This window comes from Crinia signifera, chromosome 19, assembly GCF_055691185.1.
Source record: "Crinia signifera chromosome 19, ASM5569118v1, whole genome shotgun sequence".
In the NCBI taxonomy this organism is placed as follows: Eukaryota; Metazoa; Chordata; class Amphibia; order Anura; family Myobatrachidae; genus Crinia; species Crinia signifera.
Window position 1 is genome coordinate 129,799,808 of NC_139226.1, and position 18,032 is coordinate 129,817,839.

Below are 18,032 nucleotides of genomic sequence, written 5' to 3' on the forward strand. Positions count from 1 at the left end.
CCTATCTTGCTACATTGAACCTAATAAATGGCCCATGACGTTAGTCCTACAGTAGTTCCAATTCATTTCCTGGAAGGATTGCCCTCTTAACGATACAGAATTGGATGCTGCTATATTTAAGCAATGGATTCAGCAGGGATCAGATCTAGGAGTGGTTCACTCGCTGTTCCATCATCCAGACACCAGAGAGTGAAGACATCACAAGTCGCTGTGCTGGCATGCAGAGAAAGCTGATGCCCAGATTACATGGGGGGGGGGGGGGGGTGCGATCACAGCAACCTGTCTAGTCAGTTCCAGATACAATCCTCTGATTAGCAGTTTAGTTACGAAGCATAATTATCACCCCCACTGCAGGCAAGTGTGTCACAGAGCAGTGAGCATGTGGATGTAGGAGGGCGATCGCACGGCGTATTAAACCAGTCTCCTACACACAAACCAAAGCAATTTATACATTCAGAATTCATTTGATGATGGTCAGAAACACAAACAAACATAACAATAGGATACATAACATTTCATATATCCATAAGACTGATCATCCCCCTCCCTGAAGAGCTGGGGGCATCAAACTGTACAGAACACAGCCATGACAATGCAGAAGTACCCTACGCCGAAATTAACCAAATAAAAGCACTAATAGACGAAGCACAGGCACAGTAAGCAAATCTCCCACACCGGAACGTAAACCTTTAGTACGGCCACGGACACAAGTGACAACTCCTTAGCCGCAGACATCCTCGTTTTTGCAGCATTGCAGAGATACAAGAACTCTCCGATAATGACAAGACTCTGTGCTATAGGCTTCTTTATGACCACACCAAAAGATAAAGGAGTATCATCCTTCTGGCAGGTGAACGGCTGAAGGATTCAGTAGAAATAATAATCTCAAGATACCTGTAAAGAGAAGGCCTTGGTAACATACCTTCAGATTTCTTGGGATACATTCCTTGGTTTAATATTCCTTATCGACAGCATCCTTTTTCCATAGCGACAGTCAGTGACATCCTTCTTTGTACACTGACAGTGAAAGGACCCTTCTATCGGGAGAGATCTTATTCCATTCTTTTGCCTCGGCTCGGAGCTAATTCGGCAGCATCCGCACACACGCAAGAGATGAGCGATAACTGCAAGTGTTGAAGCAATCTATAGTTGCAAAGCAAGACTGAAGGCACAGCAGCTACAGGGGAGGAAGGCTGACATCTCTGCATCAAGCACACACACACTCACATCCACACAGCAATGCATCAGGGGACAGCCTGCCTGCATGCATGCATTACTCACTAGGTGGGTTTCTGTCTATCTTCCTGAGCACAGAGATTTTCTAACATCTTGCATCGAAGGACGTATGAAAGGGAACATTCCCTTCTACCACCCTCCCGGTCCTTATTAAAATGGATACTGCTCTGTGGACATCGTTAGCCATCAAGGACAACGGGCAGAGTCAGCCTGGACATTAGAAGCAAACAAGGGGATGAAGGAGACGACAAGAATTCAAATATTGAAATTGCAGGCAGGATATGTAGCTCAGCCACTTCCCATTTCCCTGCCTCATGTATCCAGGCATGGGTGGTTCTGAATCCCATGGGAGACTACCAAACAGCTGAGGCACAGGAGAAAACACACACACACACCACCACATCCAGACAGTACACAATTACTAAGTACAGGACAGCCAGTGACAGGTCCAGGACAATCCCACGGCAATCCTACACATCATAGGAACCAGCCCCTTATAAAAAGCATTTTTATTACAGGTCTGTTCTTGTATCCAGAAATCACCGAAGCAATGGCTGGGATGTGACATGAGAATGGTAAATCAAGAATGTGACAAAACAATGGACCAAAACCTCAATCGTTTTAATCAAGCACAATTAAATACGATGACGGGTACAATTAGCTGTGACAGAATATAATAACGCACAACGTGGACTCGTGCCCCTGTAGCAAATCCTGAGTAAACAAGAGGCGTTCAGGCAGTAAGGAGTTAACCAGATCAACGTGGTATAAGGGGTTAACCAGGGGCATTTCACTGAAAGGGGGGGGGGGGGGGACACCTGAATGAAGTTTGAACAAATAATCGGTATAAAAAGAAAATCACTGTCAGCACAAAGTAATGAGGATGGAATAGATAGATAGATAGAAAAAGGATCACCTTTAAAGGGATGCATACATCCAAAAGTAACAGCTGGTGCATTGTTTGAGCATCTCGGCTGGTCTTTGTATTAAACACCCCATGCACAAGGCAGCCTGCACTCCCCCACCTACAGTATCTCCTCCCTTCTCTCTCTCCGTGTGAAGGTAAAAGGACAGCCAGTGCTGAGGCGACAAAAGGCTTTTTCTGTGCACCAGTAACTACAGAGAGCGACATGCTCATAACAGTGGGCGGGATGTTCCAGTGCCAGCCGTATTACTCTGTCTGCAGGGCCCTGACACACACAAGGCAACACACATCCCTGGGAGACTCCCATGTAGGAAAACATTATCGCACTGGTCTGAAGAACACTTTTGGCTTGCGCAATTGGTACATGAAATGGAAGGAGTGACATAAACAGGGGAGAGCTGTAACACTGAGAGCCTTTCAGTAGCTGGGCAGTGAAAAGAGGAGTAACCCTGCGATTAAAGCGCTGGTCTCTGTAATAGGAATTGCAGACCAGACAAACCAGGGCCGGCCTACGGCCACCTACAACTGGCAAAGGTAGAGTAAAGCTACAGGACGCACAGTGCTGCGAAAATAACAGGAGGACTGTTTCATTCCAACCACAGTCACAGCTCATTCAGCCAGAAGTGTTGTGGATGTAATGTAATCAATGGGAATACTACTGTGTGACCCCTCACCTGGTGTGACCGGACACTCGCCTACAAAATGCCATAACAAAAAATCTTAGCCTAACCCTAAAATTGTCTGTCAACATGCAAATGTATCATATAAAATTATAATGATGGTGCCGAGAGGACGGACATATTAATGTACCCACCTAAGACGGTTTGAATAAATACCCAGCATTTTTAAATTGCAAATTTGAGAGACTGGCGAGTGCTTCCTATTCTTTTCTATATTTTGGACTATTACGGATCTGGAGGTCACCCCAGCGGTTGGACTGTGGGCCTTATTCTGGTTCGCTCTCAGAGGCAAATTCCTTCTCAAATGGACAAAATTATGTGCACTGCAGGTGGGGCAGATGTCATTTGTGCAGAGAGTAATAAGATTTGGGTGGGGTTTTACTTCAAAGTGAGATCTATATTGCAGTGTAGAAAAAAAAGCAGCCAGTATTTTCCCTTCACAGAAACAAAATAAGTCACCCAAATCTAATTCTCTCTGCACATGTTACATCTGCCCCACCTGCAGTGCACATGGAAAGGAGAGAGAGAGAGATTTTAAATTTGACCGGACAGCGCTCTCTGAAAAGAGTTATCCGCCCAGGTCCGCGTGTGTTTAAGTTCTTGTATACAGTAGATTTCATTTTTTTTAAAAGGTACAATCACTTCTTTTTGAGAGCAGCAGTCTGGACAAATATTACAAAGTCCACTATACCAATTGTAAAGCGCAACGGAATATGCTGCGCTATATAAGAAACTGTAAATAAATAAATAAATAAAAGGGGAAGGGGCCAGCGCCTAATAATTATACTTGGTTTGTGTGCTGTTCCATGCACTCTTGATGAGCAGTAGGCTAATTACACAGCATTAAACCCTCCCCCATAACCTAGAGATTTGGTTTAATGCCGGAGTGCACCTTATAACTTTTATAGGTACGAGGAGAGCATACAGTACTCCTCTTTGGGCAGTGTCCACTTAGCCGCAGGTGAAACCAAAACTGTGCAAAGCATGCATTTTTTTTTTTACCCATTACAGCCCCGGCTTTTAGTGGATCTTTCTTTTTGGCCGAAACCACCTAGAATGGCAATACTTAGATTAGTCTGATAATGATTAGCAGTCGAAAATCACATTAAATAGACCATATTTTCAGCCAAAAATGTTATTGGATACCTTAATATGACTGCTCAAGCGGGAGGAGGAGCAGACATTTTCCCCTGCTGATCATTTACACCTGTAAAGCCTGGCGGTGTATGAAGGATGTAAAGTCTGATTGGACGATCAGCCAACCCAATCGTGTTCTGCATTAATAACACACCTCCCATCCGTAGCACGCACAGAAAATGGACACATTAATTCTCTATTTGAATTAACTTTCTTCTTACAATGCACAGGATTCGGACATGCTAAGTTGTGGACCGCTGTACTTCCCAGGGGTGCCACAATGTATTGTATAATTTATTAGGGGGGACTAGGTTATTTAAAATTTGGTGCCCCTAAAATCTCCAAATGTGTCCAGCTGGAATTATCCACCACACCATCTATCTGATGACAGAGCTACATTTACACAGTATATATGAAAGAGATTATATATATATATATATATATATATATATATATATATATATATATATATATATATATATATATATATATATATAACGAACTATCCATTTATTCATACCCACACATACAGTGCCAGAACTCATGGGTTATGGGCACAGGTACAAATCTATATATACTCATTGCTGGCTTGTGCAGGATTGGGCCCCTTACTCATCAGGGGCCCTTGTGTAATGCACCTGCTGCACCAAATGGTAGTTCTGCCTGTGAAAACATCCACACATTTATGTTAAAAAGTAGCATAAATGGACACATATGCGGAATGCACATATGGTAATTTGGTATTACAATAGAAATATATTTATTATATACCAAGTACTACAAAATGATTAATAACATTTCGGTAACGTGTGAGTGACTCCCTTCACATGAATAAACAGGATCCGCTTATAGCTCACGCCCTGGCTGACGCTGTACATGGAGGGTACTGAGACGTTACAAGGTACATCTTCAGCTAAATCTGGTGGAAAATGAAGTGGGGAGGGGCTTTTGGGTAAAAGGCAGGGAAGAGTGAAAATATGAAGGAGGAGCTGAGGGGAAGAACAAATGAAGTGGGAGGTGGGTTGGGCTCTGGGAGGAGCCAGCTGACGGTAACTAGACACACACTGGGAACTGTAGGGAGCAGTTTAATGATTTTTTTTACCCCCCCCCCCACACACACACACACACTTACAAATGGTAAAATACTTAATGCATTTGCACATGTATCACATTGTAATTGGAAATGAAGCTCCAGCTACCAGATATTCCTGATAACATAATGCTGGAAGCAGTTACTACACTGATCAGTAGGCTGGTCGCAGAGCTAGAATACAAGCTTCATTACTGGAGTGTAACAGGGCTGCAGAGGAATTTTAAGCAAGGATAATACCAACTGTTCCAAAGCAGTTAAGTCTGTAACATAACCGTATTAGTCAGCGAATCAGAGAATACTGCTGTATACAGCTATGTGATCTACAAGAACACCATTAGTTCTAAATGTATATGGATTAAAAAAGAATTATGTATAGAATATCACTAAGTTAACCTCCCCTTTCATCTGTATGAAACACCACTAGGCCTGCAGGTATCTGAAATAAAGGAATCTCCAATTCACTGAATTTACAATCAATAATTAGATAAGTTAGACATTGCCCATTTTGGATGGGTGCTGGATGACCTCCCGACAGTTGGGATTCTGACAGTCAGTAGACCGTTTTTGGAATCACGACTGTTAAAAGCCTGACAGTTGGGATCCCAACTTACCAAGGCAATTCTTCCTCGAGGGGGTCCACGACCCCATAGATGGAGAATGGAAACTTTTGTCAAGCAGAGCGATTCAACAAGCCCTCAGGGGGCTTCTTTGCACTCACCCCACTGTTGGATTACCGGCAATCATTATTCCAAGGTTGGTCTAATGGCTGTCGGAATCCCGACTGTCGGGCCAATTAATAGATAGGGTTCAATCAGTATCAAATAATGAGCTAGGTTTGGCTGATTAAATATTAAAATTGGGCAGTACGGATGGTGTAATGGTTAGCATTACTGCCTCACAACACTGAGGTCATGGGTTCGATTCCCACCATGGCCCTACCTGTGCAGTTTCTATATTCTCCCCGTACTTGCGTGGGTTTCCTCCGGGTACTCCGGTTTCCTCCCACAATCCAAAAATATACTGGTAGGCTAATTGGCTCCCACAAAATTAACCCTAGAATATCTGTGTGTGCGTGTACATGTGGTAGGGAATATAGATTGTAAGCTCCACTGGGGCAGGGACTGATGTGAATGTTCAACTATACTCTGCACAGCGCTGCGGAATATGTATGCGCTATATAAGAGACTGTTAATAAATAGTTAAATAAATAAATAACTAACTAGAGTAATGGCTCACGTTGGATTAAAAGATATATGGACGTATCTGGTCTTCGAAGCGGTTTGTCTGTTATAGTATTACTTACTGGACAATTACTGGAGAATTGGACTAACTATTAATGGAGTTTGGGGGGCAGAGGTCTCCACAGAGCTCTCAGTTCGCCCATTGATTTCCAGCTCTGTTGGCACAAGAGCTGCCGTCGAGTGTCTACCAGTGCACTGGTTACAGACCATGTACTGCATTATGCAGTGACACAGAGTGAGAAGAAAACATTATGCAGCAAAAAGAACAAGTCAAACAAATCTGCTGGTGAAAAAAAGGACAATAATTCACTTCTGCAGATGCCCTCTTCATCACAGCTGTAGCGTATAATAAATGTGTAACCCACTGTTCAGTTCCCCTCCGAAGCATTTACCAAGCGACAAACGAGTTTAACACTTCCATAAGAATGCTTTACAATACGGACATACAAATGGCACAAGTTATCAATACGGGGGCATTGGGAAAAGGTCAGCTGCTAAGCAAATTAAAACCGTCTTACAAAAGGAAAAAAAAACTTGTAAAATTCAATCAAGAACACCCCCCCCCCCCCCCCCCCAAAAAAAAAAAAAAAAAAATTAAACAAAATGCCAGGGGTATGTTTTTTTTCATTGTAACGTTAAGGCAAATGTTAAGTACTCACTGTCTTCTCCTGGACAAGGCATGCCCGGCTTTTCTGGGATGCTTGGAAACACTGCAAGATGAAAAAGACAATGTCACGCCTGTGCCTATGTCCTCCAATAGAAACAGTTCTATATATGGGTTATTTGTTAAGTAGCCAGTCTGGGAGACGGACATGGTTCTACATTGTTCAAAGATTTGTTTCACTTGAACGGCTCTTATGGAAAAAAAAAATCTTAGTACAGGATGATTCTCGCATTCTAAAACAACATTTTTTTGAGCGCAACAGAAATAGGGACGCCTTAGCTTTCTGATGGATCGATGTACAAAAACGGTGTTCATCACAAAATAATTACAAATATACATTATTTGTATATATAATAATAAAGACAACAGTATATACAAGTATAAAAATATGTTCAGGCTATGTGTACAAGCAGCGCTATTTAGCAGGAACCTCTAATAAAATATGACATCACCAGGAACTAGGTTTCTGAACCCGTTCTGGGCCAAAATGTACTTTCCATAATAGAATACTGCTTTCAGACCGTAAATGCAGGGCCGCACTGGGACGCTGAAATGGTTCAGTCCCGGAGCGACTCTGCCTGTGCAGTCTGTTCCGATCACATAAGCGAACCGGCAATATTGCTGGAACGTCGGTGCTTCATCAGGAGCGGGGGAGGAGGCAGCGCTTACAGATGGTGTTGCCTCCTCCATAGTGTGAACAGGAAACGGATCACTCGACCCGATTAACCCATTCACACTGCACAGCAACAGACCGGTAAGAACCCTTCTTTTTACATGGTTCGTATTGCAGTGTTGCTACTGGTTAGCTGTAACCGGTAACCCCTTTCACATTGCACCTTTTACTGGGTTGAAACGGCAAGAAACTGGCATGAACCCGGTAATTTTGTGTGATGTGAAAGAGGTATAAGTTTTATTTTAAAGTCACCTGTGAGCCCCTTTGTTTCTAAATACAATATATACATCTCTCTCTATATTTATTTAATTGATCCATCCCAAGACCCGAAGTGTATATTGTGTGCCCATAACGGGTTTATGGACAAATATTTAGAATACCTGCTTTCCAGCTAGAAACAAGAGGCAATAACTCCTATCGATGCACACAAGAGTGAATGGAAAAAGGACACAGAATGGATTTTTCGTTTCAAGTCCATGCCCCTTTCAGTGACTCCGCCTCCTCAGAGCATTTTTGTGTTTTAAGCAGGATGGCTAAGTCTTAACGGGCATACACACGATACAATTTTCACCCCATATTGAAGCGATCGGACTAGATTGCTTAGCAATGGAGCATTGATCGCTCTGTGTGTGTATAGCTCAGGGCTCGACAAACCCTGGGCACCAGGTCGCCACGGCGACCAGATTCTGCTTCCTGGCGACCAGATTTTTTTGAGGGATGAAGCAGTATTTGGTCTTGGCCAGGTCTGCTTGCGGTGCGGTCATCAACTCCCCCCCCACCCCCCCGGCTGTAAAGGAGCCAGAGGCAAGAGCAGGTCCGTCACGGCTACAACAAAACTTGGGCCGGAAATGCAATGCAATTGGAGTTTGCCAATCAGGAGCAGCACTGGTAGCTCAGCTCCTGATTGGCTGTCAGACTAAGCTCCGAATGACTTGCGATCTGGCTCAAGTTTTGAAATGGCCACGCCGCAGTGGACCTGCTCTTAAACAGGAAGGAGGAGGAGGTGCCGCTCTGGACGACCGCTCTTCCCGGCTGTTGCTGTACCGGGGATGGTAATGGCAGGGTGGAGGAAAAGGCTGCCATTTACACCTTTGCAATGAGCAAGTTAGCCCCTAGCAGAGCATGTAACCCCTTAGCAATGAGCATTTACCCCTGTAAGAGAATGTTTTCATCCTGGCTTCCAGATTTTAAATAAATCCTGTCTTTACAACGCCTGCAGGGAAAGACAGTGCTTGCGCTGTCTTTCCTGCTGCGAGATTGCGGGGCTTCACCTATAACTAATATGGAAAGCCCTGCTCTGCACACATCGCGGTGTGCACCAAGGTTTTACCGTTTTACCGCGGTCATGCTTAAGATAGTGTAATAGGGCGTACACATGATTCAATTCTGTCTCTTTTTCTATTTGATTTTGCTTATGTAAAAATCTATTATTTATCCAAAAATCTACAGCTTTGAAAAACTGACACACAGTAAATACACACCCAAGCATCAGCATGTAGGCACTCCTAAAACAGAAAAAGGTGTGGGCACACATTAGCCAAACAGGCCCTTTTTTCTGAAAAAGGTATGGCCTGGTTCGGCACACGCCAGCTGTGTTGCTGCAGGCATAATGTATATTTCTTGTGTTGCACATACTGGAAATATGGCAGAGTTCACATCTACTCTACTTTCTGCAGATAATCAACAGTAATTACATATGCAGCAGATGTTGAACAAAGCCAAAAGCAGCAAATAAAATCACTGCTCTGCAAATATAGTTTGTGCGGCACAAAAACATACACCCCTGGTATCCCTGCTTGGTAAACGGATAATAAAATATTTTTCAACTAAAACAAAAAAGGAAGCCTGTTCCACAAACAATACTCGGCAAACCGAACTCGTAACATATTCTTGCACAGAACGGTGTGTTACTTTAAGGCCACAAGATACATTGTAGTACCCACTGGCTGTGCATAACTAGTAAAGAAGTTTACAATGCAATAGAAAATGATGACCTGGTTTTTCTTTTGAAGAATTCTTTCCTTAAGGGCATGAAATCCCACTTGTCACATCCTAGCTATCGTTCAGTGTATGACATATAGTTGCTTTGAAGTTTCCAAATGAGAATATATAGCCTGTTAAAGCAGACACTGGCAACCCAGCCATCACTTTACTTAGAAATGAAAAAGGACCTTTGAATTTGGACACAGCAGGAACAAACGCGTAAATTACAAAAACCGACAAGAGGTGAACGATCATGAACTAGTTTGAACAGAGAACCAGCTATTGCCCCCATCATTTGCAAATTGTACCCGATGATTCAAGGTTCACCTTTAAACAGCTGTTAAGCGAAACGCGTTGGTATAATACAGCAAAGGACACCCACCACCTGGATTCTACATTTGCCCCCATCACTTGTGCCCGGACCAGCTTCCGTAACCACCCCAGCAGCCGTGGATTATTGGGACTTAAAATTGCCACTTCACCAGGTAGAACCCCATGCCAGCAGGTGTTCCCTGGACAGGAGAATACAACATCTCCCACAAAGTCCCTGCTACAGAAATCGGCCTCTTATATTCGGGATGTATTTAAAGGAAGCATCATAGGAACGGACACTGGACACTATTCCATCTGGACTCTGGGTGAATATCCTTGCTAATACAATCCTTTCTTGGTACCAGCCATTTTAATATTGCTACTCTATAAAAATGTATTTACTTTCTTTTAATGTTTATTGTATTTTATTGTAATAAATCTGATTATATATTTTGGTACTTGTGGAGTATCACGGCTCCCATCGCATGCCATATATAGTGGCATGCGATGCTTACCGATTTTTGCCGGTTTTTGACAAAATCGTATGCAATCGCATCGCATGCGATTTGATCGCATACGATTTTGCACTGAAAAGCACCCAAATGCATTGGAATTAGTATTAAACATGTTCAATGGCCCTCAAATGGCATTTTTAAAGCTGTACCACCCCCACTATCAACGCAAACCCAAAGCGTGGCGGCGGTACGCGTCCTACGACCTTTTCATACCCCCACTATCCATGTCGGCGTGGAGTTGAGAATAGAAAGTGTGGCGAGCGCAGCGAGCCACCGAGCCCGAAGCGTGGCGAGCCCCGTGAGGGGACGCGGACACCTGTAAAGCCCGTGAGGGGACGCGGATACCTGTGAAGGTATCCGCGTCCCCTCGCTGCGCTCGCCACGCTTCGGGCTCGGTGGCTCGCTGCGCTCGCCACACTTTCTATTCTCAACTCCACGCCGACGTGGATAGTGGGGGTATGAAAAGGTCGAAGGATGCGTACCGCTGCGCTCGCCACGCTTCGGGTTCGCGTTGATAGTGGGGGTGGTACAGCCTCAAAAATGCCATTTGGGGGCCATTGAACATGTTTAATACTAATTCCAATGCATTTGGATGCTTTTCAGTGAAAAATCGCATGTAATACGATGCCCATCGTGGGAGCAGTGATAATCCACAAGTACCTATATTTTTACACCTGTTGCATGGTTTAGATATAGCGCAGTTGCACACCCCCTTTTCCTTTAGCTGCTTTCTTTCATAGCTAACCTGAACTTTTTCAGCAATTTGTACTGGTCAGCGGGATTGGACCATTGGACTAGCCTTCACTGCCAAAGAACATCAATGCACCCTGGGCACCCATGACCTTGTCCCTGATTCACTGGCTGTCTTTATATGCACCACTTCTGGTAGGTACTAACCACTGCATATGTGGAATAACCCACACGACCTGCAGATTTGGAGACGCCCTGACCAATCTAAAGAGCCATAACAATTTGGCCCTGGTCAAAATCGATCAAGTCAAACTTAACGGAGCCTAATTTTACCATAAATTCTCATTGTTGGACACACAAATATAATTCCGTACACCTATGCAGAATGCCAATGTTGCATTAAAGGATTCAGTGCATACCATGAATGCTTAGCCCCTCCTCCTTGTATATGGAATACAGCCGGAATGCTTCTTCCAACTCCATCTGCGAAGAAATCGTACAGGGGTCGCCTGGTTGGAGGAAAAAAAAAAAAAAAGTATACGTTATATTGTAAGGACAGTTTCCTTTATTAGCTTAACTTAACCACAGGTGAACAAACTAAAATGTATTTACAGGTTCTCATATAGCACAGCAGATTTCATTGCACTATACAATTGAATACAGAATTCAGGGGTCAGGCAGTCATATCTAAGAAATCGCAGTATATTTAGTTGACAAGGAATGGCGCATAACAGGTCTTGACTCCCAAAATGTAGGTGCCGGCAGACTAGTTTCCTCCCACGGAATTTCCCCAGTCCAAACCTACAAGATAAATTATATGTGCAGGGAGCACAGAGAAGGGTGGGGAGGGTGCGAAGTACCCGGGCATGTTGCGGGGCCTGGACGAGTGTGAGGCATAAGTACCGAGGCAATGTCTCAACTGACCTCTATATATGATTTTTGGGAATTACACAAACATGGCGCAGCATAAAGGTTTGTTTGACATTATGAAAATTATATTTTTTTAAATGTAAAGACACATTTTTTTAAAGCTGACCATACGATTCATCTGAAGTTATAATTTAATGATGTAATATATACAGTAATGCTGCTTTCAGACCACAAAACTGGCTTTGACCAGGTATTTTAAAACGTTTCTAAAAACGGGTCTGCCAGCTAAAGCCCCTTTCACACCTCATGTCTTTAAACGGTATTTCAGTGCAGTTTTTGTCCCTTAACCACACTGAACCCGTTTTAACCCATAGAAAACAGTGGATGAAAAAATAAATAAAAAAAACGGGTCTGAAATGGGTAGGACCCTGCTTTATACCGAAATACCAGTTCAATAGAACCGATAAATTCACTCTGCACCTTTCAGACTGCACAAATTACCGTTTTAAAATGTAAAAAAAACAGCAAAATATCGGGTAAAAAGTGCGGTCTGAAAGGGGTATTAGTATTTCAGAGCATGCTGCTGCACGGCTTGTTTAAAAAAAATAAAAAAGGAGAAAAAAAAGAAGGAGGAAAAAAAAAAGAAAAAAAAGGAGAAAAAAAAAAGAAAAAAAAGGAGAAAAAAAAGAAGAAAAAAAAGGAGGAAAAAAAAAAAGGAGGAAAAAAAAAAAGGAGGAAAAAAAAAAGGAGGAAAAAAAAAAAAGGAGGAAAAAAAAAAGAAGAAAAAAATAGCGAATCTGAATATCCAATATTACATATACTTTCCTGCACGCTACTCGGATCTCTTAGGTAAGTGTGCATTTAACCCTTTGAGTGCCACCATGTTTCTGTAAAAATATAGGCTAAAAACTCCCATCGTCGCTCACATTTTTTTATATAAATAATGTGTCAATAAAACATAATATTCTCTATATAAAAAAGGTAATTAAAGGTCATTATGATGAATTAAAAAGGTTCACTTGCCAATTTTTACACCTATTTTGCCAAATTCACTTGGCACTCAGAGGGATAAATCAAGCATTTCACAGGCTGGGAACAGTGTTGCTTAATGCAGTACAAACTGTGCCACACATGTAACCGTGTAAGATCTTTCCCATATAGCAACATCGCCTACACCAGATGGCTTACTATACAATTAGGAGACAGTGACTGCTCAGGAAATTAGGGGAGAACAAACACCAAATAACAAAATACTACATGGTAACACCATATTTTCCCTTTCAGAGCTGACACGGGTCCAATGAGCAGGACGGTGCAAGCGATTTTAGCAAACAAATAAGCTCATTAATCCTTGGAAGTGTAAAAACCAACGTCAAAGGCAACTGTGTGATCAGACGCAGAATGATGGTGCAATAAACAGTCGGTGGTGGTCTGAGGGAGGGCTTCATAAAAATGGGATGCAGCATGCATATGCCGTGGGTCAATTAGGCAAGAGGTAGGTCTTGTTATCAATATCAGGGGCTGAGGATGCTCATCTCTGACTAGGCGTCACTGTCAGTGGCAAATATTCCTGAAAACATTTCAGGTGCTAGAAACAGGAGTTTTCTGGGATTTTGTGTCCTCCAATTAAATTATAACCAATTTACTGCAGCCAGCAGGGGATTTTTTTCACTTTCTGTAGGTGAATGGTAAATTGTGCCGAGTGCAGTGAGTCACCTTGTCCGGAGCACAGCGAGTCATTCGAGGGGACATGGTACACTAAATTAAGGCCCATGTGCTCAGATCAAGAGACTGTAGACCCTTTATAGTACAGGTTGAGTATCCCGTATCCAAAATGCTCGGGACCAGGAGAATTTTGGATAACAGATTATTCCGTATTTCGGAATATTTTAATATTTCAATGATGTATTTTGAAGTATCTTGCATTTATGCTGTATAAACACATAATATACACACAAATATATTTTATTACCACATAAAATACACACAAATATATTTTAATTGTTCAAAAAACAAGGTTTCAAAACGTGAAACAAAATGTGTGTACTATCTCAGCACTGAATTTGAATGCCAAGCAATCATTGTCTTGCACATATATAGTGCCAGTTACATATCATGTCCCCAGTGATGCTGTTACATATGTCCCCAGTGAGTTTTTAGCAAAAAAAAATTTTTTTTTCACTTTCTGGAATGTCCGTAGTTCGGAATAATTCGGATAACGGATATTCGGATACGGGATACTCGACCTGTATAAGCATTGCGAGTTGTTTCCAAAATTTAGCATGCCATGGGTACAAGGTCATTCTGGTCCCAAACATCTCTTCTAGAACCTGTGAAATACCAACCATAAGGATACTTATCTTGGGCATATTTACAATATATCTTAATGTCTCTAATACAAAGAAGCTGGGGAATTTGTATTTCATTTAGTTAGGGCCAAGTAGCATTTAGTGTATATTATATTTGATATAGACACTTTTACGCCTTGAAAACTATAGTTCTACCCCTGAAGAGGACACCGCCGCAGCTGAAGTGGGATAACGTTTTATGCGTAGAAGGCCAAGAAACTGGATGAAATGCCTTCTTGGCATCTAAAGCCAGGGCATGGAGTGCTTTAAGCTAGGCATACAATTGTGCAACTTCTCCCCTTTGAGAAGTCACATGCAACCCCCCCCACCCCCCCCCCCCTTAAGCTGATCGAGACCTTCCAGGGTGGCAGGATCACATGTGATCCTGGCCCGGAAGCAATCCAAGAGATGTCTTATGCAGTCCGTGTGACTCACAGGCTCCGGTGCGATGTGCACGGGACCCTGCATTGGACCTGCTGTCAGTCACATGCAATTTGGACACTTTTTAATGTGAATGATCACATGAAAAGAGCCTAAATTGCATGTGAATCACCCTAGTGTATGGGGGTCTTAGAATTGGCTATATGAAACACATCAGGTGTTCTAGGATATTGTTCAAAGCTTGCCACCTGGGAGTGAAACCCACTTGATTAGTGTGGACCAGGGAGTATAGTGAAGAGTTTTAGATTCGGCGCCTCTGTTCTGGGTCTCCATCAACTGCAAGAATTCTATCCTCACTCATGTGCAGGAATTATATCCAGGCAGCAAGTTTTCAGTATCCTAGTTCTAGATCCTAGATCCGTTCTGGTTATAAGGTCCAATACCGGATTCACAAAAAACAGAGGCATGTGTAATAGACATGAGTTGTGGGCCGATCTCACACGGACCCTATTAAATACAGGTTGAGTATCCCGTATCCGAATATCCGTTATCCCAATTATTTCGAAACCCATACATTCCAGAAAGTGAAAAAAAAATATTTTTTTTGCTAAAAACTCACTGGGGACATCTGTAACAGCACTACTGAGGACATGATATGTAACTGGCACTACTGAGGACATGATATGTAACTGGCACTACTGAGGACATGATATGTAACTGGCACTACTGAGGACATGATATGTAACTGGCACTACTGAGGACATGATATGTAACTGGCACTACTGAGGACATGATATGTAACTGGCACTACTGAGGACATGATATGTAACTGGCACTACTGAGGACATGATATGTAACTGGCACTACTGAGGACATGATATGTAACTGGCACTACTGAGGACATGATATGTAACTGGCACTACTGAGGACATGATATGTAACTGGCACTACTGAGGACATGATATGTAACTGGCACTACTGAGGACATGATATGTAACTGGCACTACTGAGGACATGATATGTAACTGGCACTACTGGGGACATGATATGTAACTGCCACTACTGGGGACATGATATGTAACTGCCACTACTGGGGACATGATATGTAACTGCCACTACTGGGGACATGATATGTAACTGGCCCTACTGAGGACATGATATGTAACTGGCACTACTGAGGACATGATATGTAACTGGCACTAGTGAGGACATGATATGTAACTGGCACTACTGAGGACATGATATGTAACTGGCACTACTGAGGACATGATATGTAACAGCACTACTGAGGACATGATATGTAACAGCACTACTGAGGACATGATATGTAACAGCACTACTGAGGACATGATATGTAACAGCACTACTGAGGACATGATATGTAACTGGCACTACTGGGGCATGATATGTAACTGGCACTACTGAGGACATGATATGTAACTGGCACTACTGAGGACATGATATGTAACTGGCACTACTGAGGACATGATATGTAACTGGCACTACTGGGGCATGATATGTAACTGGCACTACTGGGGCATGATATGTAACTGGCATTACTGAGGACATGATATGTAACTGGCACTACTGAGGACATGATGTGTAACTGGCACTATATATGTGCAAGACAATGATTGCTTGGCATTCAAATTCAATATTTGAGATGGTACACAAATTTTTTTTTTTTGAACAAATAAAATATATTTGTGTGCATTTCATGTGTTTGATGTGTTTATACAGCATAAATGCAAGATACTTCAAATACATCATTGAATTATAATATAAATATTCTGAAATACGGAATAATCCATTATCCAAAATTCTCCTGGTCCCGAGCATTTTGTGTATACGATACTCATCCTGTACGACAATTAGATGATTATTTTCTACAAGGTGAATCTCGGGGATAGGTACGAAATCCCGGCGGTCGAAAAACCAATGCCGGAATCCCGACCGCCAAAATACCTGAGAAATTGCCGGCATTGCGGCAGTCGGGATTCCGGCGTCAGTATTTCGACCGCCGGGATTCTGACCACCAGGATTTTCACTCCATCCGGAATCTCCTCTATCTCAGCACGTACTGACGAATTGTTTTACACTCCATTCTGCAGCTATTTTAGAACCTTTAGTCAGAATTAGGGTAAACATGACATAGCTTTCATGTTTCAGACGTGACTGTTAGGATACAAATATGTAACAGGTAGCTGCTAAAACCGTACATTAAATATTTAGGTTTCCCAACAAGTTCAAAGCACACAAAATATAGCTGATAGCAATGTGCTTGGGTAACGGGAACACATTTGAAGGCATCGGCATTTAAATATTAGCAAACATTCCCAGACATCCCCACAATGCTGGGACAGCGAGCGGCCCGCAGCAGGGATTGGTATGTGAAGCGGTTACAGATATCTAGGCCAAGGTTTAATTAAGCTTTTTTCGAATAGGCTGCCTATTGGGCAGGTTAACGGCACCCTAGTGAACGCACACCCACCCCGTCGCCCGAACCCCCATGCTACACTGCGAGGGGATATGTACGCTTACACAAAATCGAATGCGCCCGCAGAGAGGAGAAATCATTCGATAGTTGCTCATTTTTTGATTGACAGGCAGGGGCGCGACTGTTTGCACGCCCATGAAACGCCAGGTGTGCACCCCGGAACGCCCCCCTGCCTGTCAATCAGGCAGCGACCCGGCAAAATGAACATTTTGCTGAAGCTGCTCGCCGCGGGGGTCTGCACATGTGCAATCCTCCGCCATTAGGGACGGGACCAAATTCAGACCTGTGAGAACAGGTCTGAATCGGCTCCTAAGTAGCATCTACCTTCATGGTAGTATCGTCTGCATTTCCTGTGTGTACTTCTTTAAACTACATTTTACCTGGTTACTTATTGCTTCGTTGGGATAATGGGAGAGAGCAGAACACCAAACATATCATTGGAATATGGAACAATAATAAAGGATTTATTAAGACATAGAACAAAGAGCAGGTAACCATAAAGCCGGCAGTACCCAAGCAGACTGAGCACAGGACCCCAACAGATGGAGTATGGGATGCTGGGGGAGAGCGAAAACCAACACATTCGGGGGCCGATTCTGGTTCATTCCCAATGAACAGAAATCGGCCCCTGTCCCCATGGTTGGGGTTTGCGCATTTGTGCAAACGGCCTTGGCGACTTACACTGTCGATTGGCCGTTCACAGCGATGGGACATGGGTACGCCCAGCGTTTCAAGGGTGTTCCCATGCAAAATGCGGACAGGACGAAGTGTGCCGGGGCGGACAGCC

The 18,032-nt window shown here is 43.0% G+C and overlaps 1 protein-coding gene across 7 annotated transcripts in view; it reads right to left on the reverse strand.

The window, feature by feature from the left end:
• Window positions 1–18,032, reverse strand: part of PRKCZ (protein kinase C zeta) — a 221,098-nt gene that overhangs the window by 146,718 nt on the left and 56,348 nt on the right. For 2 of the 7 annotated variants that reach the window (XM_083163334.1, XM_083163333.1), the window contains exons 4-5: window positions 11,569–11,658; window positions 6,972–7,022 (exon numbers count right to left, since the gene is read on the reverse strand). In XM_083163334.1, the coding sequence (XP_083019460.1) occupies window positions 6,972–7,022; window positions 11,569–11,658 (141 nt within the window). The other 5 variants (XM_083163337.1, XM_083163336.1, XM_083163338.1 and 2 more) reach the window with 5 other exon arrangements.